General features: G+C 43.1%; 1 protein-coding gene across 1 annotated transcript in view; it reads left to right on the forward strand.

Annotated features, from left to right (window-relative positions):
• The window catches only part of HEATR6 (HEAT repeat containing 6), a gene marked incomplete at its 5' end in the record, with an annotated part of 44202 nt that extends 37049 nt beyond the window's left edge, over nucleotides 1-7153 (forward strand). The window contains 3 exons of the mRNA XM_082861199.1: nucleotides 78-174; nucleotides 3229-3433; nucleotides 5106-7153. Coding sequence (XP_082717325.1) covers nucleotides 78-174; nucleotides 3229-3433; nucleotides 5106-5677 — 874 coding nt within the window. The 3' untranslated portion in view covers nucleotides 5678-7153. The remainder of the gene's footprint in view (nucleotides 1-77; nucleotides 175-3228; nucleotides 3434-5105) is intronic.
• Nucleotides 7154-25820: the final 18667 nt, after the last annotated feature.

Below are 25820 nucleotides of genomic sequence, written 5' to 3' on the forward strand. Positions count from 1 at the left end.
GTGAATATAATTTGTACATGTCTATATTTAACTGGGCTTTACCTTTTAACATGTTTTGCCTGCTTTGGATGGGACAGGGAAACACCAGACCCAAGTTTCCAGGAAGAGTTCTCTGGCCTCCTGCTCTTGAAGATGCTGCGATCAGCTATAGAGGCATCCAAGGATAAAGACAAGGTAGACCGACAGCAAAACCTAATATTTTTCAGTTAGATACTTAGTGTATTATAGTTTTATCCCACCAAATTTATCCCTGTTCAAAGGAGATTGAGGGTGTACTCAGGGTATGTAGTGTATACTCCACACTTGTACAGTTTCTTTCCTGTCTCATGAAAAATATCAGTGCCATTTATTTTATTTTTTAAATTTATTTATTTATTTTACTTATTTGTTTTTGGCTGCATTGGGTGCTTGTCGCTGCACGCGGGCTTTCTCTAGTTGCAGTGAGTGGGGGCTACTCTATGTTGTGGTGTGCGGGCTTCCCATTGTGGTGGCTTCTCTTGTTGCAGAGCATGGGCTCTAGGCGCACGGGCTTCAGTAGTTGTGGCTCACGGGCTCTAGAGCGCAGGCTCAATAGTTGTGGCACACGGGCTTAGTTGCTCCGTGGCATGTGGGATCTTCCCGGACCAGGGCTCGAACCTGTGTCCCCTGCATTGGCAGGCGGATTCTTAACCACTGTGCCAGCAGGGAACCCCGTCAGTGCCATTTGTAAGACTACTCCATGATATGTCCATGTAGCTGTTTTTTTCCAAAAATCTTTAAGTAGAATAGACAAGTCAGAAAGATGAGCAGCTTGGCTTTGAACATTTCCTGTTACACTATTAAGTTTTAAAAATGTAGACCTAAGCTTTAGGGTCAGGCAGACATGGTTCAAATCCTGGCTTGCCGGTTACTAGCTAAGTGACCTTTGGTGCGTTATTTAACTTCTACGAAGGTGAATTTCTTCCGTAACATGGAAGTTGTTACATATACCTCATTGGATTCCAAGATGCCTTTTTTTTTTCTTAAAATCTTTATTGCAGTATAATTGCTTTACAGTGGTGTGCTAATTTATGCTGTATAACAAAGTGAATCAGCTATACATATACACTTATCCCCATTTCTCCTCCCTCTTGCATCTCCCTCCCACCCTCCCTATTCCACCCCTCTAGGTGGACACAAAGCACTGAGCTGATCTCCCTGTGCCATGCGGCTGCTTCCCACTAGCTATCTGTTTTACATTTGGTAGTATATATATGTCCGTGCCACTGTCTCACTTCGTCCCAGCTTATCCTTCCCCCTCCCCGTGTCCTCAAGTCCATTCTCTACATCTGCATCTTTATTCCTGTCCTGCCCCTAGGTTCTTCAGAACCTTTTTTTTTTAGATTCCATGTATATGTGTTAGCCTATAGTATTTGTTTTTCTCTTTCTGACTTACTTCACTCTGTATGACAGACTCTAGGTCCATCCACCTCACTGCAAATAACTCAATTTCATTTCTTTTTATGGCTGAGCAATATTCCATTGTATATATTTGCCACATCTTCTTTATCCATTTGTCTGTCGATGGACACTTAGGTGTCCATCGTCCTGGCTATTGTAAACAGTGCTTCAATGAACATTGTGGTACATGACTCTTTTTGAATTATGGTTTTCTCAGGGTATATGCACAGTAGTGAGATTACTGGGTCATATGGTAGTTCTGTTTTTAGTTTTTTAAGGAACCTCCATATTGTTCTCCATAGTGGCTGTATCAATTTACATTCACACCAACAGTGCAAGAAGGTTCCCTTTTCTCCACACCCTCTCCAACATTTATTGTTTGTAGATTTTTTGATGATGGCCATTCTGACTGGTGTGAGGTGATACCTCACTGTAGTTTTGATTTGCATTTCTCTAATGATTAGTGATGCTGAGCATCCTTTCATGCGTTTGTTGGCAATCTGTATATCTTCTTTGGAGAAGTGTCTATTTAGGTCTTCTGTCCATTTTTGGATTGGGTTGTTTGTTTTTTTAATATTGAGCTGCATGAGCTACTTGTATATTTTGGAGATTAATCCTTTGTCCATTGATTCGTTTGCAAATATCTTCTCCCATTTGCAGTACACGGGCCTCTCACCGTTGTGGCCTCTCCCATTGCGGAGCACAGGCTCCGGACGCGCAGGCTCAGTGGCCATGGCTCACGGGCCCAGCTGCTCCGCGGCATGTGGGATCTTCCCGGACCAGGGCACGAACTCATGTCCCCTGCATCGGCAGGCGGACTCCCAACCACTGTGCCACCAGGGAAGCCCCTCTTCCATTCTGAGGGTTGTCTTTTCGTCTTGTTTATGGTTTCTTTTGCTGTGCAAAAGCTTTTAAGTTTCATAAGGTCCTGTTTGTTTACTTTTGTTTTTATTTCCATTTCTCTAGGAGGTGGGTCAAAAAGGATCTTGCTGCGATTTATGGTATAGAATGTTCTGCCTGTGTTTTCCTCTAAGAGTTTTATAGTGTCTGGCCTTACACTTAGGTCTTTAATCCATTTTGAGCTTATTTTTGTGTATGGTGTTAAGGAGTGTTCTAATTTCATTCTTTTACATGTAGCTGTCCAGTTTCCCAGCACCACTTATTGAAGAGGCTGTCTTTTCTCCATTGTATATTCTTGCCTCCTTTATCAAAGATAAGGTGACCATATGTACGTGGGTTTATCTCTGGGCTTTCTCTCCTGTTCCATTGACAAGATGCCTTTTTTAAATAGCACCTAGCATAGTACCTGACCGATAGCAAGTGCTTAATTTAGTACAGTGGTTCTGGGAAGCCCTACATCAGGCTAATTTAGTCAGAATTGGTTTTTTAAAAAGAAAGCTTCCCAGATGATTCTAGTATGCTGCAAAGGTTGAAACTCTAGTCTAGCAGAAAAGTATTGACTGGAATTATGAAACCTAGCTTTTCCTCCAAGCCTTACTGCAAACCACCAGTGTCCTGTTGCCCCTGGGCCTTACACACCATCTCTGTACCACAAGGAAAATGGACCTCTCTGAAGTCCAGTCTAACATTAAAAAGATCAGGGCGAGGAGCTCTGCAGAACCTGACCTCTCTGATGGCTCAGGATGTTAACCACACAAGACCTTGCCGAGTTCTAAGAACTTGCACCTTTACAGGCTGAATTTTTCATTATCTTTTTTGCTTTAAGATGTCTTGGGCATCCTGGATTTTTTTAAGTGGAAATTATACTTTCTGACACATGTCTTTAGCATGTTTTACGTTTGATTCTAGGTAAAAAGCAATGCAGTCCGGGCCCTTGGAAATTTGCTTCATTTTCTGCAACCATCTCATATAGAAAAACCCAGATTTGCTGAAATCATTGAGGAGGCTATCCAGGCCCTAATTTCTACTGTTCTAATTGAGGCTGCCATGAAAGTCCGATGGAATGCTTGTTACGCAATGGGAAATGTATTTAAAAATTCTGCTCTTCCCTTAGGTAAGAATGTCTCCCTCTTCTCTCTGGTGGAGGGCCTCTTTGGACAGCACACACCAGTGTGCATTGTTAGTAAAGCCACAGGATTATTCATAATGTTTTAAAAAATGGAAACATACTGAACACCCCAGTTTAGGGGAAAGGTGAGATAAATCATGGTATATATATTCAGAGAGATACTTTGTTGCCACTTAAAGTTATGTTTACAAAAAGTTTTTGGTAATCTGGGAAAATACTTCTGATGTTAAGCAAATTATAACAGGATATGAAAATTGTTTCTACCGTACAGTCTCAGTTAATGGATAGAAAAAAGACTGAAAAGAAATTAGTCTAATTATTAACAGTGGTTGCCTCTGAATGGGATGATGAGTAGGATTTTATCTGCTTTCATTTTCTAAGTTTTTTACAGTGAGCATCTATCATTTTAACAATCAGGAAAAAAATAAAGGGGAAAACAGACCTGGGAGGAAGAGGGTATAAATTGGAGATTCCATATGCGCCCTTGGTACTGAAGTGGAATGCTGCGTAGGGATCTGCCTCTGAGTAATGACATGCTGTGCCCCTTGATATATCATCAGTGGCTGACAGCTGCTTGGGTGTCTGGATCGCAGCCTCCTAATCCCAGTCGCTTGAATTGCCAGCATTTACCTTACATATTTGTCTCTGTGACAAGATTTGAAACATAAGTGTGTGTTCCTGGAGAGGTGAAGCCATTCTGGACCAGCAGAGCCTGCATCACGTTAGGGAAATCTGGCTCTTCTTCCCTTTACTGCCAAGAGCGTCCAGGCGGACCAGTCAGCCGGGAACCAGTGGAGATATAGCCTCGTGGCTTTTTCTACTGAGGAAACAGCCTGAAGTAACTTTTGGGGTTGGAGCTCATGGAAGCTGGGTATCTGCTGCCTGTCTTCAGAGACATCAGAGATGTTGGGAAGGGCTGGGAGCATTAGGGAAGCTGCCTTCTACTCTGCTGCCCACCTTGAGGACTGAGAACTCCCGAAATGGAGTAAGTGGTAACTCTGACAAGGAATAAAGCTGGCCGATTTCCTGGGGCCAACAGGAAGCGAGAGGAGCCAAGAATCTAGACATCATCTTCTCAATATTAGAAAATTGAGCCTTCACTTAATCTGAGTCCTCTGTCCCCCAGTCACTGCCTAGACAGTATTTTCTTTTTCTTTGCAATTAAATGCATGACTTGCTTTGTCCAGAGCAGGGTCTAGATGCCAATCTGTGTGATGAAATGGCCTTTTGCCAGCATGAGCAGGGCTGGGCATACAGTTGTGCACTTTGTGCACTGCTCAGAAGCACCCAGCCGAGAGGACAGGTGGGGCTGCAGTTCAGTCCCTGCTTCTCCCACCAAGCCTTACCCCCTCAGACGAGCATCTTCCCAGAGAAGGAGCCTCTTTCTAAGTCACCAAAGTTCCTATTCAGGGTAGCAGAAGTCCTGAGCACATGTCATGCTCATCTAGGGAAAGGGAGAGCTTTGGGAGCCGGTACTTGGCCACTTACCTAGGATCCCATAGTCACTCACCACCCCGATCTTGTAGGATTATTGTGAGAATTAAATGAAAACATAAAATGACTAACTTGAGCACTAGTGTATGTGCTTCTTTCTACCCCTCTCACCCCACTTATTTTTAAACCTTTATTTGCTTTAATGACTATGGATTCTTTCTAGGAACAGCCCTGTGGACCTCCCAGGCCTACAACGCCCTGACATCAGTTGTGACATCATGCAAGAACTTCAAAGTGCGCATCAGATCTGCCGCTGCCCTTTCTGTCCCGGGCAAGAGAGAGCACTATGGATCTGTTGACCAGTACGCTCAGATCTGGAATGCATTGGTCACTGCCTTACAGAAGAGTGAAGACACCACAGACTTTTTGGAATTCAAGTACTGTGCTAGCCTACGGACCCAAATCTGCCAGGCACTGATTCACCTCTTGAGCTTGGCCAGCGCCTCAGACCTGTCCTGCATCAAAGAAACCCTTGAATTGAATGGGGACATGGTCCAGTCCTATATCCTACAGTTTTTAAAATCAGGAACAGAGAGAGATGACACTGGAGCACCCCACAGCCTGCAGGAAAGAGACCAGATGGTCAAAACAGCCCTGGAGCACATAAGCAGTGTCCAGGCACTGGCTGGCGACACAGCCAAAAGGGCCATCATGGGCTTTTTAGAAGATATCCTGGCCGTTTATTTTGACTCATCTGGATCGCAAGTAGCACTCTTAGGATTAACAAATCGGTGAATATTTTACCGGACCTTCCACGTGTCAAGTGATGACAGGAAGACCTGAGCTTGAGCATCAGATGTGTGGGATTTAATCTTAGGGGCAGAAACAGTCCTTTCACTATTTATTTAGATTGAGTTAGCAGCTATTTAAATTTTTCTCAAAGGGCTCAGCCACTTAAGAGAGTGGTTTCACTGTGTTGGCCATGGCCATGGTTGTTGGAACCCCTGACCTGTGCACGCGGGAGCCAAGGAGTTGGGTTGTCTTGTGGGCTGAGCAGACTGGGGGTTGTAAAGAGTGTTTAGTCTCAGAAGAGTATTTTTAGAATAGCAAAAGGATTTCGGAGTTAGAATGTTGTATATTGTGTCTCTGGGAATTGTTTTTCTTTTATAATAAACTAATGTAAAGCAGTGTGCCCATAATCTACCATTTTTATCAAGTTGCATTTATAGAAAGCTGTGAGCAGAGCTGCTGTTCAGCCAGTTCGTTCTGGTACAGCTGCATCAGTTGCTAAAATACTGAGACGGTTCCTTACAGGTTAATAAATAGCGGTTGCACTGAGCTCCCCAAGTGGCAACCCTGGAAGCCCCCTCCACGCCTTCCCTCAAGCCTGTAAAGAGTGAACTGGCACGCGAGGGCCTCTGGCCTAGGCCCATGTCCATTTCACCCTGGCCGTAACATCAGCTTCTATCTGAATTTCCTAATGCCCTTTGGGAGAATGTGGTCCCATATGCTAAATTTATGGTTGTTTTGCCACTTTTGGGTTTGTGCCTTAAAAAAGGATTATTTGTTTAATTTAGATGATTACAAAGAAAGGTTTTTAAGTTGTATTTTGATAATGCCCAAGCAGTTATAAAAAGTAATTTCTCACTGAAAAATTATTGACATTTAAATTTTGTGTACATCTCTTGACCACCAACAATTTATTGGAAATTATTTCAGTCAGGAATTTAGAGATATATAATAAAAGATTCCACACTTATACTTGATATGGGATAAATAAGAATCAAGATACGTAGAGTGGGTTTGGGCAATATATTATTTACCTATGGTTATTTAGCTTAAAATACATATTTCACAGCATACATACGTCCTCAGTTTTTCTTCTTTGCCCTTAAGTTACTCTTCTCCCTCTGTGGTGTTGTATGTTCAGAAAATACTGTTTAGGCAAAGACTAGAGAACAGAGTGCTCAGAGAGCTGAAGGCTCACTTTTCTGTTGGTAGAGTACAAGTTTCCAAAGAATGAGACCACCAGCACAGTAAAAACTACCATATAGAGCATTCTTTAGACTTGCTTTTCTTTGGAGATGATTCTGGACACGATTTTTTATAGAGGCCGTGGAACTGAGTTGAACCTGTACTGACCCTGCAATGAATCTTAGGACTTCCTTCTCTTGAAGGAATATATTCTTAGTAGCAGTTTATTTGCTTGTTGTTTTCATGAAAGTAAAAATGTGGCATATATAACTTATTCCTGGTTCTTTGGGCTTTCACTGGTGGGTTCCTTGATAAAATATCTGTGAAGTGACTTTGAATGGTTTTACTTGATGATTCACTCTTATCCTTTGCTTATCTTGAATAAAATCTAATTTTTTTCTTTCTAAACCTTTTGCTTCCATTAAGGTGTCCAGGTTTCTGAAAACAGATGTTAATATTCGTATGCAGGGAAAAAGCAAGGGTAAGCACTTCTAGACATTCCATAATGCAGGGTGTGGGCTTCCGTCCCAATGGGGTGCTGATTCTCTTCTCCCTGTGGCTTTGTGGGTGTATACCTGGGCCAGGGGCTCCTCTCAGACACCTGGGCTGGGGCCTCAGTAAAGCTGCCATTATGAAAGGAAGCCACTCAGAGAATAAAGGGCCGGAACTTATTTGACGCAGAAACAGTAGGAAGTCTGGCTCTGATACAGAATTCTAATTCAGAATGCCAAATTCTGAACTTTCTTTTGATATTTGAAAGAAAAATTTGGAGGAATCAGCTTGGCACAGATGTCTAGATCCTTTATTCATTGAACTGACAGCATTAGGAAACATCACTTATATTCGAACCTTTCCTGTGAAACCCACTAATTCCTGCCCACTTCTAGAACCCGAGGAAGACGCACACTGAAACCTCTTTTGTAGAATTAGTTAATGGTAGAGCCAGTGCCCTAAGGTGATTAGAGGGTAGACAGAAACCTCCTATAGAATAGCAGGGCAGCAACTTCCCTGATTTTGATATTTGTATATGAATCCAGACGAGGAGCAGAATCTCACGAACGTAAGAGCTAAGTGAGTTCTAGTTACTCCGGTTCATTCGGCCTTCAGCTCATTAATATAGTGCAGCCTCTCTGGAGACATAATTCTAAACAGGAGCAGCTGTGTCAATGGAAAAAGCCCTTCCTTGAGAATTATTGCTCTGCAGTCTGTTCTGTGACCTAGTAGGACTGACTCTAGGAGCACAGGTATTTTTTAAATTTAGAAGTTCTGTTAACAAAATGTTATCACATTGATAGGTCAAATAAGAAAACTCATAAAAATGGTCATTTTTATGGATACTGAAAGAGCCCTTGATAAAACTCAATGTTCTTTACTGATCAAAAATCCTTTTAAAGATTTTAAAGAATAAAAAAAGATGCTTCATTAGCATCATAAAATATTTCTATCTTGATGGTGACTTTGCTAAAAAAGTCACAACCAAGACAAGCAAGCCTGTCAGCACCACTGTTACCTAACATTGTGTAATTTGATAGTGTGATTAAATAAACCAAAAGTAGAATTTTCCAAGTTTTTTCAAAGAGAGTTCCAAATTATCTTTATTTGTAGAACACCAGTCTGAGGGATAGAATTCACAAATAATTATTTGTAGAAAATCAACTCAGAAAATAATAGAATAAAAGTTCTGTAAGGTAGCTGGTTACAGAGTAAATATGCCAAAATCAATAGCTCTTCTATATATCAACAATAACCAATAGGATTTTTTTAATGTTAAAAAAGATCCTATCGGGCTTCCCTGGTGGCGCAGTGGTTGGGGGTCTGCCTGCCGATGCGGGGGACGCGGGTTCGTGCCCCGGTCCGGGAGGATCCCACGTGCTGTGGAGCGGCTGGGCCCGTGGGCCGTGGCCGCTGGGCCTGCGCGACCGGAGCCTGTGCTCCGCGACGGGAGAGGCCGCGGCAGTGAGAGGCCCGCGTACCGGGGAAAAAAAAAAAATCCTATCACAATAGTAATAAAAAGAATAACATACCCAGGAATAAATCTAACCAAAGCGTATGCAAGGATTTTATGAAAAAATTAAAAAAATTTGTTGGAGGTCATTGAAGACGACATTAAAAAAAAAAAAATGAGGGCTTCCCTGGTGGTGCAGTGGTTGGGGGTCCGCCTGCCCATGCAGGGGACACAGGTTCGTGCCCCGGTCTGGGAGGATCCCACGTGCCGTGGAGCGGCTGCGCCCGTGGGCTGTGGCCGCTGGGCCTGCGCGTCCGGAACCTGTTGCTCCGCGGCGGGAGAGGCCACAGCGGTGAGAGGCCCGCGTACCGCAAAAAGGGAAAAAAAAAAAAAAAAAGAGAAGATATACCATGTTCCTAGACAGAAGGACCCTTTATTATAAAAAGACCATATCTCTCTGAAACTATAAATTTAGCTTAAGTCCTATCAAAAACAATATTTTTAATGGCAAAATGATTCTAAAGTTCATCTGGAAAAATGAATGTAAAAATTCAAACCAAAGGGGCTTCCCTGGTGGCGCAGTGGTTGAGAGTCCGCCTGCCGATGCAGGGGACGCCGGTTCGTGCCCCGGTCGGGGAGAATCCCACATGCCGCAGAGCGGCTGGGCCCGTGGGCCATGGCCGCCAAGCCTGCGCGTCCGGAGCCTGTGCTCCGCAACGGGAGAGGCCACAACAGTGAGAGGCCCGCGTACCGCAAAAAAAAAAAAAAAATTCAAACCAAGGATTAGGCTTCTAGCCACCACACTGCAGGGGAAAAGAGAATCTCTTCCCCAGTTAGGGTGCCCTAAGGGAGCATTTTTCAGCCTTTGTAAATCCACGGCCCTGTTTGTTACATAAAAATCCATCTCTTATTCTCATTCCAGTCCTATCCCACCCTGTCTCTCCCACTGCATGCAGCTGTAGTGCCTGGACTCAATGCATGGAGCTGTAGTGCCTGGACTCGATGCATGGAGCAGCTATCTTGGAAAGGAAAGAATAACAGGAAGATCAGGGAAGGAAAGGGGAACTCCGAGTACCACCAAACTGGCAGTAAGTTTACTGTTTTTCCCACTCTGGTGTCTCCTGGCCTGGACTCCAAGCAGACAGAATCCTGGACCTGCATACCATGAAGGCAGAAGGAGCTCCCAGAGAAGCTGTCTATTTCTGGTCCTAGGATGGGGCAAGAGGGCCTACGTAAGTCAGAGAGAGTCAGGGAGATCCCTGTTTATTGCTGCTTCTCATCTCCCACTCCAGCCCCTCGGCAATCCCACTGCAGCAGAGGCTGTCACAGCCAGGCAGGTGCCTAAAACTTCAGGGAGGGGAACCCTTCTCTCTGACCAGAGGAAGTGCGGTCCCAACAGCAAGAGAGTGATGCCCATTGCTTTCTCTTGCTCTCTGGGTTTTCTCATTTGACTTCTTGGTGTGATAATATTTTGTTAATAGAACTGACACCAGAGGGAAATTCAAAACCGTGAGAATGAGGGAAGAGCAACAGAAATGGGAAATATTTGGATAAATATACTATTTTTCTCATCTTAAGCTTTTTATAACATGTATAATCAGTTAAAACAAGACTTATAACATTGTCTGACGGGGTCTTCAGTGAATATAGGTGTAATACACGTGAAAGTTACCACATAAAGAGGAAGTGTGAAGAGATTTATACGGTAGTAAGATTTCTATATTTCACTTGAATGATAAAATATTAATCCCAAACAACCTATGAAAAGTTAAGTATTTTTTAGTCGCTAGAGAAACCACATGCACACACACACAAATTACACAGAAGATATATTTAAAAACTCAATAGGTAAAGTGGAATACTAAAAAAATATTCAAATAATCCAAAAGAAGACAGGAAACAGACAGGAATGAAAAACATAGGGAACAAATAGAAAACAAAAAACAGTAGACCTAAATCCAAACATATCAACAGTTACATTAAGTTTAAAAGGTCTAAGTATACTAATTAAAAGACAGAGATTGTCCGAATGTAAAAATATCCAAGACCCAGCTATATGCGTTTTGTAAGAAACCCATTTAAAATAAGTAGTATAGGTTAAAAATAAAAGGAGAAAGAAAAATATACCATGCAAATACTAATCAAAAGAAATTTGGAGTAGCTATATACTGTCAGACAAAATAGACTTCAGAGCAAGAAAATTTACCAGGCATAAACATGGAAATTGCATAATGATAACAGTGTCAAGTCACAGAGAAGACCTAACAATGCTAAATGGATATGAACCTAACAACACATCTTCAAAACACATGAAGCAAAGACTGATAGAACTGAAAGGAGAAATGGCAAGTCAGCAATTAACAGTTGGAGACTTTTAACACTCACTCCTTTCTCAGTAACCAATAGGACAAATAGACCATATTCTGGATCATGAAACTGAACAGATATTTAAGAATTGAAATCATACCAAGTATGATCTCTGACCATAATGAAATTAAGCCAGAAATCAATCACCAGGACATCTCTAATTACTTGAAATTAAATAACATACTTCTAAGTAATCCATAGGAGGTCGAAGGGGGAAGTCTCAAAGGATATTGGAAAATGAGAACTTAGAAAATACTTGAAACTGAACAAAATGAAAATATAATAGTATTTGATATATAACATATCAAAATGTATAGATGCAGCTAAAGCAAAGCTTTGATGGAAATTTATAATATTTGGTACTTATTTTAGAGAAGAAGAAAGGTTTCAAACAATCACCTAAATTTCAAACTTAACTAGGAAAATAAGAAACCTAGAGCAAGCAGAAGGAAGAAAATTATGCTGAGTGAAAGAAGCCACTCTCAAAATGTTACAGTTTGTGATTCCATTTACATGACTTTATGGAAAAGGCAAAACTTTAGGAATGGAAGACAAATCAGTGGTTTGCAGGGATTGGGATAGGGGCAGGATTCGACTACAGGGAAGCATGAGGGAGTTTTGGAGGGATGATGGAACTGTTTGGAGTCCTGATTGTGGTGGTAGTTACATAAATCTATGCACGTGACAGAACGCATAGTACAGAATACTCCCCCAAACATCTATAATTTTAAAAAATCTCTCTCTCTCTCTCACACACACACACACTCTCTTGATCTCTCTTTGTCACTGTACAGACTGTATCTTTGTACCATTGGGTACACATAGCCAACTGTGTGCCAGGTATAGTAGCACTAAATATATTTTTAAAATATATTTTAAAAGATGGGGGGTTATCTTATGCCTAATTATAACGGTAATAATCAACATTTATTGGCTTTTTATTTGCCAAGCACAAAAATGATCCTAGATGCATTATGTTAATACATTTCTAACACTTAAACCATCCTATTATAAACAAGAATATATTTTGTAGCTATTTGTATTACTTAAACATTTAAAATCTTTTTGGTTCTCTGATTCTTTTGGCAAACATTTTTTAAATTTTATTTTTTATTTATTTTTGGCTGCCTTGGGTCTTCGTTGCTGCACGTGGGCTTTCTCTGTTTGTGGCGAGCAGGGGCTACTCTTCATTGCGATGCACGGGCTTCTTATTGCAGTGGCTTCTCTTGTTGCGGAGCACGGGCTCTAGGTGCGTGGGCTTCAGTAGTTGTGGCATGTGGGCTCAGTAGTTGTAGCTCCCGGGCTCTAGAGCGCAGGTTCAGTAGTTGTGGTGCACAGGCTTAGTTGCTCCGTGGCATGTGGGACCTTCCCAGACCAGGGCTCAAACCCATGTCCCCTGCATTGGCAGGCAGATTCCCAACCACTGGGCCACCAGGGAAGTCCCAAACATTTTTTTTTAATTGAGATATTGTTGATGTACAATATTATATAAGTTTCAGGTGTACAACATCGTGATTCACAATTTTTAAAGGTTATACTGCATTTATAGTTATTATAAAATATTGGCTATATTCCTTGTGCTGTACAATATAACCTTGTGGCTTACTTATTTTATACATAGTCGTTTGTGCCTCTTAATCTCCTATTCCTATTTTGCCCCTCCCCCCTTCCTTCTCCCAACTGGTAACCGCTAGTTTGTTCTGTATATCTGTGAATCTGTTTCTTTGTTATATTAACAAGTTGGCGAACATTCTTAAAAGTACATACAAGCTGCAGCATGTCTTGGAAACTCAAGTTGTAAACTATAGCTATGTAGCAGGATGGCCAGCAGATGGAGACAGAGAACATAAAATGATTCAGACTCAGGGCTCTTACCAAAGCTGTGATTCTCAAGCTCCGGAGCTGCAGCACCTGGATTTCAGGTTGCTCTCGTTAGAGCAGTGTTTCTCAAACCTGGCTGCACGTTGGCATTACTTGGGGAACTTAAAAAAAAAATACCGATTCTGAGTTTAGTGGTCGGGGGTACTTTTGCCATTGGGAGGTTTAAAATCTGCACAAATGATTCTAATTACAGCAAAGTTTCAGACCCACTACTTTAGAACACACACCAACAGGCGGTCTCAAGCTGGCATGTTTCAGAATCACCTGGAGAACTTGTGAAAACAAGTACCCAGATTGTTGTAGTCTTCATTCTTTGGAGAACCAGTGCATATTGAAATGTTGATGTATTAACTTAAGACAGTTACATATATAATCAGGACTAAATCTGATATAGTCTCAGACTAGATTCTAATATATCAGAGTAACTTCAGGCATCAAATGTTTAAGAAAATTTTATAGGAGAAAAATTTTAATTGAGAAAACGCTAACCGTGAACTTAATTTTTCCCCTGGAAATGGAGAGATGCCCTGGGCCACCCCTAGCCTGTCTTGTGTAACACAAGAGCAAGGTTCCCAAGACTGGCCAGCAGGTTCCCTCCTCAGAGAAACATAGCCTACGCATGGTGTCGGGTTCCAGAAGTTTATAGTCGTGTTTGGTCATTCCATGGAATGGCATCAGGAAAAAGTAGAGCTGCTCAGGCAACCGGATTCCCAGCCTTCATGGTGCAGGCTCCCCCAATTTTTTTCCACTTTCTTTCACCAAAGTGTTTAAATTATTTTAATATTAAAACCATCATAGATTCATTTTCTAAATAACATTTATTGATTTTCATATTATACAAGTAATGAATCTTCATTGTGGAACTTTAGGAAAAAACAAAACAATAAATATGTGTAAGTAAGAATGACTTGAGATAATCACTATTATCATTTTGATATGTTTCATGATACATGTCTATGTATGTGTATACACTGTGTGGACTCACTTCAGTTATGTGTGTGTGCACACGAACACTCTTCCAGATATATTGTGGGAAATTAGTCTACAAAATTGCGATCATAACCTGTATACTTTCTTGTAGCCTGCTATTTTACTTAACAATGTATCATGAGCACTAAATACTCTTCTAAAACATGACTTTAATGATTTGATAGTAGTCCATAGTATCAGTATTCCATAATTTATCCAGTTCTCTATGGGACATGGTTTTCCAATTGTTTGTTGATTTATATGCACTCTTTCATAGATGTTAGAATTTTATCGGGTTGTGTGATGTGAGGCAGAGGTGTAACTGTGTGCCTTCCCAAGCAGTCAGCCAGGTGACTACACCACTGATGTAGTAATCATGCAATAAACAATTAAAACATACTTGGAAAACTATAAGACATTGATGAAAGAAATTGAAGATGATGCAAGCAGATGGAAAGATATACCATGTTCATGGATTGGAAGGATTAATATTGTTAAAATGACGATGCTCCCCAAGGCAATCTACAGATTCAGTGCAATCCCTATCAAAATACCAATGACATTTTTCACAGAACTGGAACAAATAATTCTAAAATTTGTATGGAACCACAAAAAGACCCTGAATAGCCAAAATAATCTTAAGAAAGAAGAACAAAACAGGAGGTATCATGCTCCCTGATTTCAGACTATGCTACAAAGCTACAGTAATCAAAACAGTGTAGTACTGGCACAAAAGCAGGTACATAGATCAATGGAACCAAATAGACAGCCCAGAAATGAACCCACATTTATATGGGTAATTAATCTATGACAAAGGAGACCAGAATATACAATGGGGAAAAGACAGCCTCTTCAATAAATGGTGTTGGGAAAACTGGACAGCAACCTGCAAAGTAATCAAACTGGACTACTTTCTCACACCATGCAGAAAAACAAACTCAAAATAGACTAACTACTTAAATGTAAGACCTGAAACCATAAAACTTCTATAAGAAAATAAAGGCAGTATTTTTTGGATATGTCTCCTCAGGCAAGGGAAACAAGAGCAAAAATAAACAAGTGGGACTACATCAAACTAAAAAGCTTTTACACAGCAAAGGAAGCTATCAACAAAATGAAAAGTCCACCTCCTGAAAGGGAGAAGATATTTGCAAACAATATATCTGACAAAGGGTTAATATCCAAAATAGACAAAGAACTCATACAACTCAACATCATAGAAACAAACAACCCAATTTAAAAATGGGCAGAGGACCTGAATAGACATTTTTCCAAAAAAAGATACACAAGGCCAATAAACACACGAAAAGATGTTCAACACTACTAATCATCAGGGAAATGCAAATCAAAACCACAATGATATACCACCTCACACCTCTCAGAGTGGCTATCATCAAAAAGACAACAAATAACAAGAGTTGGCAAGGATGTAGAGAAAAGGGAACCTTCATTCACTGTTGGTGGGAGTGTAAATTGGTGCCACCGCTATGGAAAACAGTATGGAGATTTCTCAAAAAATCAATGGTTGTTGATCCTTTACATGAAGGAAGAATCACATATGGTGAAGTTCATGACATGTGTACCTTTTGAGCTGAAATATGAACACTCATGAGCCTAGATGTAAAGAACACTTGCTCTTGGTCAGGGAGGGACTGGTCAGACCCGCACCAGCAGGAGGTGGTGAAGTTAGGTAACTGGCCCAAAGTGGCGGAGTCTGAGCTCTTTCCAGTAACAAGCCCACCTTACATACACAAACCCAAGTGTGTCCCATCACATGGGTTCAGATCGGAGTACCTTCAGGTCCCCACACTTTTGGAAAAAGTTTAGCAATATGTATCCCAAAAGCCTTAAAAATCTTCCCACCTAGGAATGCCACTTCTGGAATTATTGTAAGGAGACCATCCAAAATGCAGGCAACACCTACTGTATAGCACAGAGGACTCTACTCGATGCTCTGTAATAAGCTGTATGGGAAAAGAATCTAAAAAAGAGTGGAGGGCTTCCCTGGTGGCGCAGTGGTTGAGAGTCCGCCTGCCGATGCAGGGGACACGGATTCGTGCCCCGGTCTGGGAAGATGCCATGTGCCGCGGAGCGGCTGGGCCCGTGAGCCATGGCCATTGAGCCTGCGCATCCGCAGCCTGTGCTCCGCAACGGGAGAGGCCACAACAGTGAGAGGCCCACATAGCGCAAAAAAAAAAAAAAAAAAAAAAAGAGTGGATATATGTATATGTATAACTGATTCACTTTGCTGTACACCTGAAACTAACACAACATTGTAAATCAACTATACTCTAATAAAAATTAAACAAAGAAATTAAAAAAATGCAGGCAAATAGAGATTCATAAAGCTATCCATCACAACATTTTAATGGACAGAACTGGAAATAACCCAGATGTAAAACAGCTGGGCAATGGTTAAATCCACTATGGGACCTCTCTATGTTAAAGACCTTACAACCATTTAAAATGTTTATGAAGAGTTTTGAATGGTGTGGGGACACATTTATGTTATAATGTTAAGGAAATAAAGTAGGCTACAAAAATTTAATGCATATGTTTTAATAACAGCTCTGTTGGTACACTAAGGAAGAAAAATTTTCCAGTGTATTAGGAGTGGTTATTTCTGAGTAGAGAGATGAGTGATTTTTCATTCTATTCCATATATTTTAAAAAATATTTTGTCCTTTTATTCTACATGTTTTTGTGTAGTTCCAAGTTTTACACAAAGTGATCAGGAAAAAGTACACATTTATTTAAAAAGAAAACAAAAAGACCAAAAACTGAGTTACCCAGTAAATATAAATGGCATTATAAGCACTATTGTGGTGTCCAGAAGAACTTCCCCTATCTGAATGATGCCAGTTTGGACTGGGGAATGCCACCCACCAAACCCCAGGGACCACCTGCCCTATGTTGTAGTATCTGTGTAGAACACACATTATTCCTTAACAATTTTATAGAAACTAACTCAGTTTTTTAAACTTAACTACATGTATTTTAAGATAAAATTTTAACTACTCTAAAATTAAAAAATAATACCACTTTCTATTCATGAGACCTAACCATAAAAATAAATACAATAAAGCAAAACAAATTACCAAATTCTAGACTGGTAAAGATTCTGAGCTTGAGCCCTTTTTTCTCTCTGTTTAATAAAAAGTGGGGGCAGAGGGGAGAGTGTTGTCAGGGAGAAAGGGACAGATTAGCAAAGTTTTGAGAGTTATTAAAATGTCCTAGCTCATCAACAGACCCCATGAATCAGAAAGATTGAAAGATAATTGAAGCAATCTTCTCACTGGAGACTTTGATTTGTTTTTAATGATTTGCCCAGGTAGCACCCAAACTGCCCACTATACCACATCCTGGGGGAAAGTGCCAGACAGTATTCCTAGCACCAGTGGATCTCCCTCAGTCTGTGGCCACTTGTCCATCTGGTTTTAAGGTCAAGGACAGGTGTTTCTACCATGAACGCCTTTCCATTCCTCTTACAATTCCAAAGTCCTACCTTGTTCAAGACTTTGGTGTTTCCATGCAGTACTCCAATGCCTTCATCATTTATTTGCAAAGCATGTTTCGCGGCTTATAAAACCATAAACTTGCTGATACTGTGCCAGTTCTGATCTGAAACAGGCCAGGCAAGCTTAAAAGGGCGAAAAGATGCCACCAGTGCTCGGAAATGGTGGAGGCCAGATAAAAGCTTAAGACACTTAAATTCACTCATTATACAGAGAGGAAACTGAGGCCCAAGAGGAGGGTGGGACCGATGACAAGTGACAGAGTTGGGTTACATCCAGGTCCCCGAATCCCAGTCCAGTGTCACCTCTCTGCTGCACTCCATCTGAAGTTTGCTCAGAACCAAAGTCACTGTTTGCTTTTATCATGAGAGGTTTGCTTACTTTGGAATCTCTTTCCAGCTACAGGACCAGAAACTAAAATCAGAGACCAATAAAGAAGAGAAGGGTCCTCCTGCAAGTGTTTCTCCTTGCTTCCTTATTAAATGTCAGTGGCCTCACTTCTCCCTCTCCTGATTGACACCCAGCTGTGGGCTTGCTTGGCTCAAGGAAGAATCATGGATCTGTGAACTTTGGCAGAAGGTAGGGACCTCATCTCACTCAACTGACATCTAGAGAGACTCTCCATCTGCTAGTGTCCTGGTCCAGCTGCCTCACTCATAGAGGAGACTGAGTCCCAGAGAGGAAGGGTAACTTGCTTAGGGTCGCCCAGCTAGTAAGCAGCAGGGCTAGGCCTGGAATACAAGTCTTCTGCGTCCAAGGTCAGTGCTCACTTTAAAAAAAAAGTTTTTAAAATAAAATTCTCTTTTAAACTTGGACAAGGAGAACTGTAGCATCCATGGGACCCTAAATAAAATTCATTTGTTTAATGCATTCATTCAACAAATACTGATGAGTGGGATATGCCAATATATGATTGCCTGGCAGCACTAAGGAGCCATCAAGATTTGAGGTCATGAATCTAAAGTGTGAGCTGCCAGCCTAGCTGAGCATTTTTCTCGAACTTCATTCAGGTACATGGGGTCAGGTGCTAAGTGAGCGGAGAGTCAGATCTAACCAGGGTTGTGATATTGCCAAAGGAGTGTGATAAAGGAACGGGACAAGAATTGAGGGGATGTAAAGAAGTGAATACGATGAAAAATCATAGGATTTAAACGTGAATTTTATTATAAAAACTTTTTGTTTTAAATTTCACACAATGAATTTTGAAACCGAGTTGTGATGCACGTTCAGGTTGAGATGGTAATATTGTCATCTTTGTTTGGAAGCTGTCTTGAGGGTGTTTGCTTGGGCAGGTGCAACTTGGAGACAGTGGAGGCTCTGCTTGATTTAAATTGTTGTTTGAGCCAGTGCTCGACCTGAGAGCCTCAGGACTTTCCTTCCTCCGGAAGGAGGCTTTTGAGACAAATCTAGGGGCTGGTCAAAGCTCAGGAGCTGCAGCTCAACTTCTAAAGCCCTTTTATAGTGTTATTTGTATAAGTAAATAGTTGGCTTCCTATTTCAGGGAGGGACATATTTGTCCTCAAGGCTGCCTCGTGTCCTGGGCAACCACTGGGGTGCTGGAAAACACAACTGCTCCTCTCCTGACGTTGTTTTGAAATAGCCAGGGCAATTTGGACCCTTCCACCACAAAAATCAATTGTATCCTGAAGCTGAAATGCAAGCCACCCTGCGTCCCCCACTCAGTTTTGTATTCTGTCCATCCCCTACCTCACTGTAGCACTTACTAAGAATCTGGCCTCCTTTCCACTCATTGTAGGAGCCCATGCGGATGATCTGCATTACTTAGTTTTCATTGATGTCAGCGGTGGTAATGATTAAGTGGAAACACCCCACCCCATTCAAACGTCTCCCTCTTCCCTGCTGATCCCCACTGCGAGAGAAAGTGCAGTGTGCCTTCCAATATTCCTCCCAGAACTTGTGGCTGGAGTGCAAGTGAGGTGAAACAGTGGAAAGCAAGTCCTGTTGATTCCAGTCACACCACCACCTTCCAGCAGCTCCAAATGTCAGCCTCCTCCCCAGGTGGATGCAGCAGTCTTTGGAAAAACTCAATGGATATTTCACTACCAGTTGGTACCAAACAATAACTGAAAGTATAAGCAAAGCAGAAGTATATGCATATATAAAAGTGTACCAAGATGCATACTTCTGATGTGTTCTCTTTACGTAAATTGTAACCCAGGATAAAAATTTTAATAAAGCAGAATTCTAGAATCCTAACTAATGTAGGATCTAGGCATGGGGGCAATCAAGAACGCCGTTACCCACTTTAAGATCCCAGTGTTCTGGGTTGCCTTTGACAAGAGGACATCAAAACAGTGAAGAATGATTGCCGATTGTTGTTTCAAAAAACAGAACAATAAAAGGTAAGTCACCCCACCACCACACACACATACACTTGCCCTCACATTCTCAATCCCTAGAATAGATCTGAAAAAGAAAAGCCCAAGAAATTCCAAGCATGCATACCTCCCCAGATAAGACAGAAATGGAAGAAAACCAAACTTTTTAAAGTAAGCATTTTGATCTTCATGCAAACATGGAGTTAATCTTGGGACAGCTAAGCACAATTACACAGATGAATTCATTGTGTGAAATGGTCATTGAGCGTAGAGAATGTTAGTGCCAGTTCAGAGTCCAAGCTCTGTAGGGGTCATACCTGAATCTGCTGAGCTGAGCACATGGAAACCTCAGTGTGCATTCAGGCTTGACCACTCTTTTTAATTTATTTCAGAGCTGCTCACTGGGGTGGCTTCAGGAAATGCAAATAGAATGTCCATAGTGGTGTTTGAAGACTGCAGGGTTTTGATGCATGTTAAAATGAAAATATAAATAAAAATCTCTGTGCCTGTATTTACATGGATTAAAGTTGTTCTTAAGATTATGGTCTGGGGCTTCCCTGGTGGCCCAGTGGTTGAGAGTCCGCCTGCCGATGCAGGGGACACGGATTCGTGCCCCGGTCCGGGAAGATCCCACATGCCGCGGAGCGGCTGGGCCCGTGAACCATGGCCGCTGAGCCTGCGCGTCCGGAGCCTGTGCTCCGCAACGGGAGAGGCCACAACAGTGAGAGGCCCACGTACCACAAAAAAAAAAAAAAAAAAAAAAAAAAAAGATTATGGTCTGATATTTATAATCCTTTACTCTTCCAACTGGTTTTTATTCAATTTTATGCATACAGAGAGGACACAAGCAAAGCACTAGATTGGGTGTGATGGTACCCAGGTTCTAGCTCCAGTTCTGTTTAAAGTCTCCAGGAATCCTGGGGTACTTCCTCCTTGACTCTGGGCCTTCACACTTATAAACTGAGGAGTTTGGACCACATGGTCCAGCTCTAGTTCTGAGGCTACAATTCAGTGGAATTTGGAAACACCATTTCACCTCCAGGATTTTATTTTGAGCAAACGAGAAATATTTTTACAATATAAAATGCATGTGACTCTACAGCCTGATGGGCCTACCAAACCCACAGACTTAGGGCCACAGGTGGAAAGAACTCAAGTCCCTGTTCCAACCAAGAGAAAATTCTAAACATCAGGTATCATCCTCCATGGTGAATGTGTAAAAGTCAGTACTACAAAGGAACTACGTTATTGAGATGATTCTCTCCCTGTTTATAACCATAAAATATTTGCACTGAAAGAGTCCTTAACAAGCATGGAGGCCCAGAGAGGTTAAGCAACTTGCCCAAGACACACAGGCAGCAGGAGGGAGTCAGGACCAAAATGTAGGTCTCCTCATTCCCAGCCTGGTCAGGACTCCTGCATGTGCCCTTCAGAGTTAGACAATTTCACCTTTAGAATTTTTCTTTCCGGGACTTCCCTGGTGGTCCAGTGGTTAAGAATCTGCCTTCCAATGCAGGGGACATGGGTTCGATCCCTGGTTGGGGAACTAAGATCCCACGTGCCACAGGGCAACTAAGCCTGCACACCACAGCGAAAGATCCCACATGCCGCAACGAAGATCCCATGTGCTACAACTAAGATCTGACACAGCCAAATAAATAAATTAATTTTTAAAAAAAGAATTTTTCTTTCCATATTCACCAGTACCCTTCACGGGGAATGGAAATGTTAATTTTTATTTTTTAGAGTTAATCTTGTTGAAATCCACTAGAGAAATGAATATTGATGAAAAATTCACAGTTGCCTAATCTTAGGACAGTTTCACAACAGAAATGATGAAGGTCTTTGTTCCAAGCTATCCCTGCCTCATCACCAGAAGCAGAGGAACCAGGAGACAAGAGAAGGAAAGGGGATCCCAGGATTTCTCAGGCGCAAGCAGGAGCAACCTCAACTGCGGATGTGTGTGCTGACTTTCTAAGTCTGAATCAGAACAGGGTCCTGGCCTGCTGATGGAGCTTGGGCCTATGGAAAACAAGCTGGTCTTGGAATAAAAACCAAACCCAGGTATGTCCCACAATGTCCACTGATCTTGCATTTTTGGGAAAGACTCCCATTTCCAGCATTCTCAAATGCTTGAGCCACCAACACACGTCCCCCCCAAATCAAAGCTTATGCACAAGGCACCACACCTCTACTCGAATGCACTCGAATTTAGGGACCATATCTGCTACATGTCCACCAGGGAGAGGTGGCAGGGCCTGGGGGCAAGGGGAGGAATTGTCAGCTGAAGCTGATGGGAGTTATGCTGGTGGAAATAGCTCACAACCAGGGGAGCCGAGTTTCACTGCTCTTGAGCTGTGTGACTTGGGCAGGAAACTTATCCTTTCTGTTTCCTCATCTGTTAGGTGGGGAGAATCATACCTCCTGAAGGCATCGTTAAGGGAATTGAAGGAGAAAACATGTTCCCTTCCTCTGTCCCTTTCCTTAGCAGGATCTCTACTGAGAGATGCTACCATTTACTGAGCACCCACTAGGTTGCTCAGCTAGTGGGTGCTCAGTAAGTTCAACTTATCTTTACGACTGAAAGTGTTTTCACACATGTCAGACATGGAAAGATATGGTACCCGAGGTAGGATGTCACTTTGACACCCAACCCTCCCCCAACCCAAACCAGTATTACGGTCATTTGTGAAACAGTGGCATGGCACGTGGTTCACTTGTATATTCTCTGGTGTCTGTAAGATGAACTTCCCTCTTTCTCTTTTCCTTCCCAGTTCCCACTGTATTCCTAGCGCTCTCTCCTGTAGGTGATGCTTAGCCCTAACCCTTCTTACATAGGAAAAGCAGCTTCCCATATCTGAAAGAGGAGGGACCGCACTGGACTTGGTGAGACATCCTGTCTTCCAGCCCACATGTCCCCTTCTCACTTTCCCATACACACGGTCACCCACATAGCTCCTTCCATCCTCACACTGGTCACTGCTGGCCATCAACAAGGTTCAGGTGCAGAAAGAAGTGCCTGTCAGGGGTCAGCCTGGCTCTGCCACGCACTGTGTGACCTAAGCCAGTCCACATTCTCTCTCCGAGCCTCAGTTTCCCCACTGGTAAAAGGAAGGATCTGGATGAGGTGTCCCTCCAGGGCCACTCCAGCGTGGCCTTCATGTGGTGAGGGTTATCTTCCACCAGAAGATGCTTCTTTTCCCAGCTCCCAATGTATAAGGACTCCTCCACTCACTCTAGGTGGTTCAGACTTTGTTTAAAAAGGATCTCATTTTACCAGGTTTTTGAGGCCAAAATTATCCCAACGTCAGCGGCTAAAAGCAAATCAGATCAAAAAGCATCCATGTGCCTCATGTGAACACAATTTCTGCTTTGAACCTTCTGCCAAGTCTAGGGCTTATCAGCCAAAGTGTATGTGAATTACCATATGAAAGAACTCTCTTGGATCCTATTTAAAAGAAGCCTCTTTTCAATTTAGGTAAGAGAAACACCCAGTCCTCCAGAAAATACATATAAATTTTTGTCTAAATGTCCAAACAGAGTTATGGCCACAGAAGATGTAATTATCTCCTTCTGGGATAAAGGAATCTTCCAGCTACGAGGGAGAACCAAGAAGCCAGAACGTCCTGCTCGAGACGGCAGCAAGGCCACCACAGAAGGTTGTCCACATTGTTCACTGCACAAGGTGCTCCACTGTTGAGAGGGGAGGGACGTTGGAGGAGAGCCTGCCCTCCACTAGCCAAGCCACGTGCCCAGTACGAGATTACGTCAGGTCAAAGGGAGGCGCACCTCTTGGGAATTCAGCAATGGCAGCGTTGATGCTAGCAGACAGCCTCCAGCCTGGAGAAATAGGCCTTTCCTCTGCTTAGAATACATCATCTTCCAGAGGCTCATGGCAAGAGGAGACTGCAGAAAAGCAGAAGTGAAGGTGGGGTCCTGGGGTGGGTGTGAGGAGAAGCTCCTTCTGGAGACCATCTTAGTGTCTGGAGGGGCATGGACCCCCAATGCCTCGCAGTCGGCTTCCAAAAGAGCACTTGAAAGAACCCAGTGAGACTGCTCCCCACTACCCCTGTCCTCCACTAGCCCTCATTTAGGGCTCAGCCCAGGCTTCCCTGACCTCCCAGCTGATGCCAGAGTCCCTGGTGTAAGTTCTCAGAACAGCTTTGTTTTTCCTCTATAAGGTTCATGTGGCACTTTGCAATAAGATGTGTGTAAGTAGTTTGATTTACCTCTGTCTCCCCGGCCAGACCGTCAGCTGTACAAGGCAGATTGTGTTGGGCTTTGCTCTTGGATCGCCAGCACAGCGTCCGGGGCACAAAGCAGGAACAGAAAAAGGATGGAAATTGTGTGAATGAAAGGGCAGGGGTCTTGCACTTTTGCAGCCCTTCCTGTTTGGGCTCAGAGACATGCAGTCTCCATGACCTAAGCCCTGTGCCCAGGCCTAGGGGACAGAGACTAGAGAAGATACACCCAGCCCTGGCCTGGCATCCAAAACACACATGAAGACCGATAAAAATACAGCTTTACAAGTTCACCCCAAGAGACTTGGGCATCTAGGATTTGTATGTTTAACAAGGTGCCCCGGGTGATGCCAAGCTGCCTATTAGGGTTGAGGATCCACAGGTATTGTTGCCAATAGGTGTAAGGAACCGAAGATACCAAAGCGCAGGAGCCGAGGGCCCACCTGAAGGCTCACGGGAGGTTTTCTGGTGGAAGTGACACCTCAGCCAGGTCTTGATCAAAGTGAGTGACATGGAGAAAGGAGAGAAAGGCTTCTGGGTCAAAGGAACAGCATGAACAAAAACAGAGACCGGAGACCGCGTGAGGCACGCTCATGGGTAAGGGCAGTGGGATTGAACCAAAATGACAAGAATTCAGGCTCCTGGTAGAAAACCAAGCACAAATCACCCACTACTTAACTGGGCTCCCAGAAACTTCTGGGTGGGGAGCCCACATTTCAGCAACCCACAGAGAAGTTCTTCTGCACCCCCCCTTTTTTTTTTTTTTGCGGTACACGGGCCTCTCACTGCTGTGGCCTCTCCCGTTGCGCAGCACAGGCTCCGGACGCGCAGGCTCAGCGGCCATGGCTCACGGGCCCAGCCGCTCCGCAGCATGTGGAATCTTCCCGGACCGGGGCACGAACCTGTGTCCCCTGCATCGGCAGGCGGACTCTCAACCACTGCGCCACCAGGGAAGCCCTGCACCCTCTTTTAATGCAGGCCCCATTCCTATTTTTGGTTCCATTTACCTTCTTTTCTTATCTTCTTTCTCTATGGAGACTGTGGCCTTATAGAATAGCCTTCTGTGCCCAGTGCCATGAGGGCAGTATTGCCAGGGCCTTCCTTGATAAATAGGCTTGACTTAAGAACTCCAAGTTGTCCTGGCTAGAAATAAGAGATTGCTGAAGCTGACAAAATGGCGGCATCCGCAGCCAACAGCTATGGCCATGGGTGTCCAGTATGGCAACAAAGGGTCATCTTACTTGATAAAGAAGTGATGACTGGAGCATGAGGGTCAGGCCGCAGGGGGACCTGCACATCATGATTCACCTGTCTTTCCTGGACCCAGAATGGGGGCGGTGGGCTAAGACTGGAAATGACGGAGGGGATGCACATGGGATGGGAGGGCAGACCCTCAATGACCTGCCTTTCCTGGAGTGGCCGCAGTCCACGAGCCGGGGGCTTCAGGCTGTAGGAACCATCTCTCGTCCCCACCCTGGGCTCCCATCCATCCTTCCACATCTTTCCACTGCCTCCTCTCTCCTCGCTCGTTCCGTCCTCTTCTCCCCTCCTGCACGGTTTGGTCCACGGGCCTCGGCTGGGCTGGCAGGCACGTGCTCCCCCTTAAGTGGACTTTTTAAACTGGACTTTTCTACTGAGGCTGGCTGTTGCCTGGACAGGTTTTCTAAGACCAGCGAATATGCTGCAGAGAGGAAGGGAGGGTCCTGG

This window comes from Leucopleurus acutus (assembly GCF_964270905.1).
Source record: "Leucopleurus acutus genome assembly, chromosome: 19".
NCBI classification, from domain to species: Eukaryota; Metazoa; Chordata; class Mammalia; order Artiodactyla; family Delphinidae; genus Leucopleurus; species Leucopleurus acutus.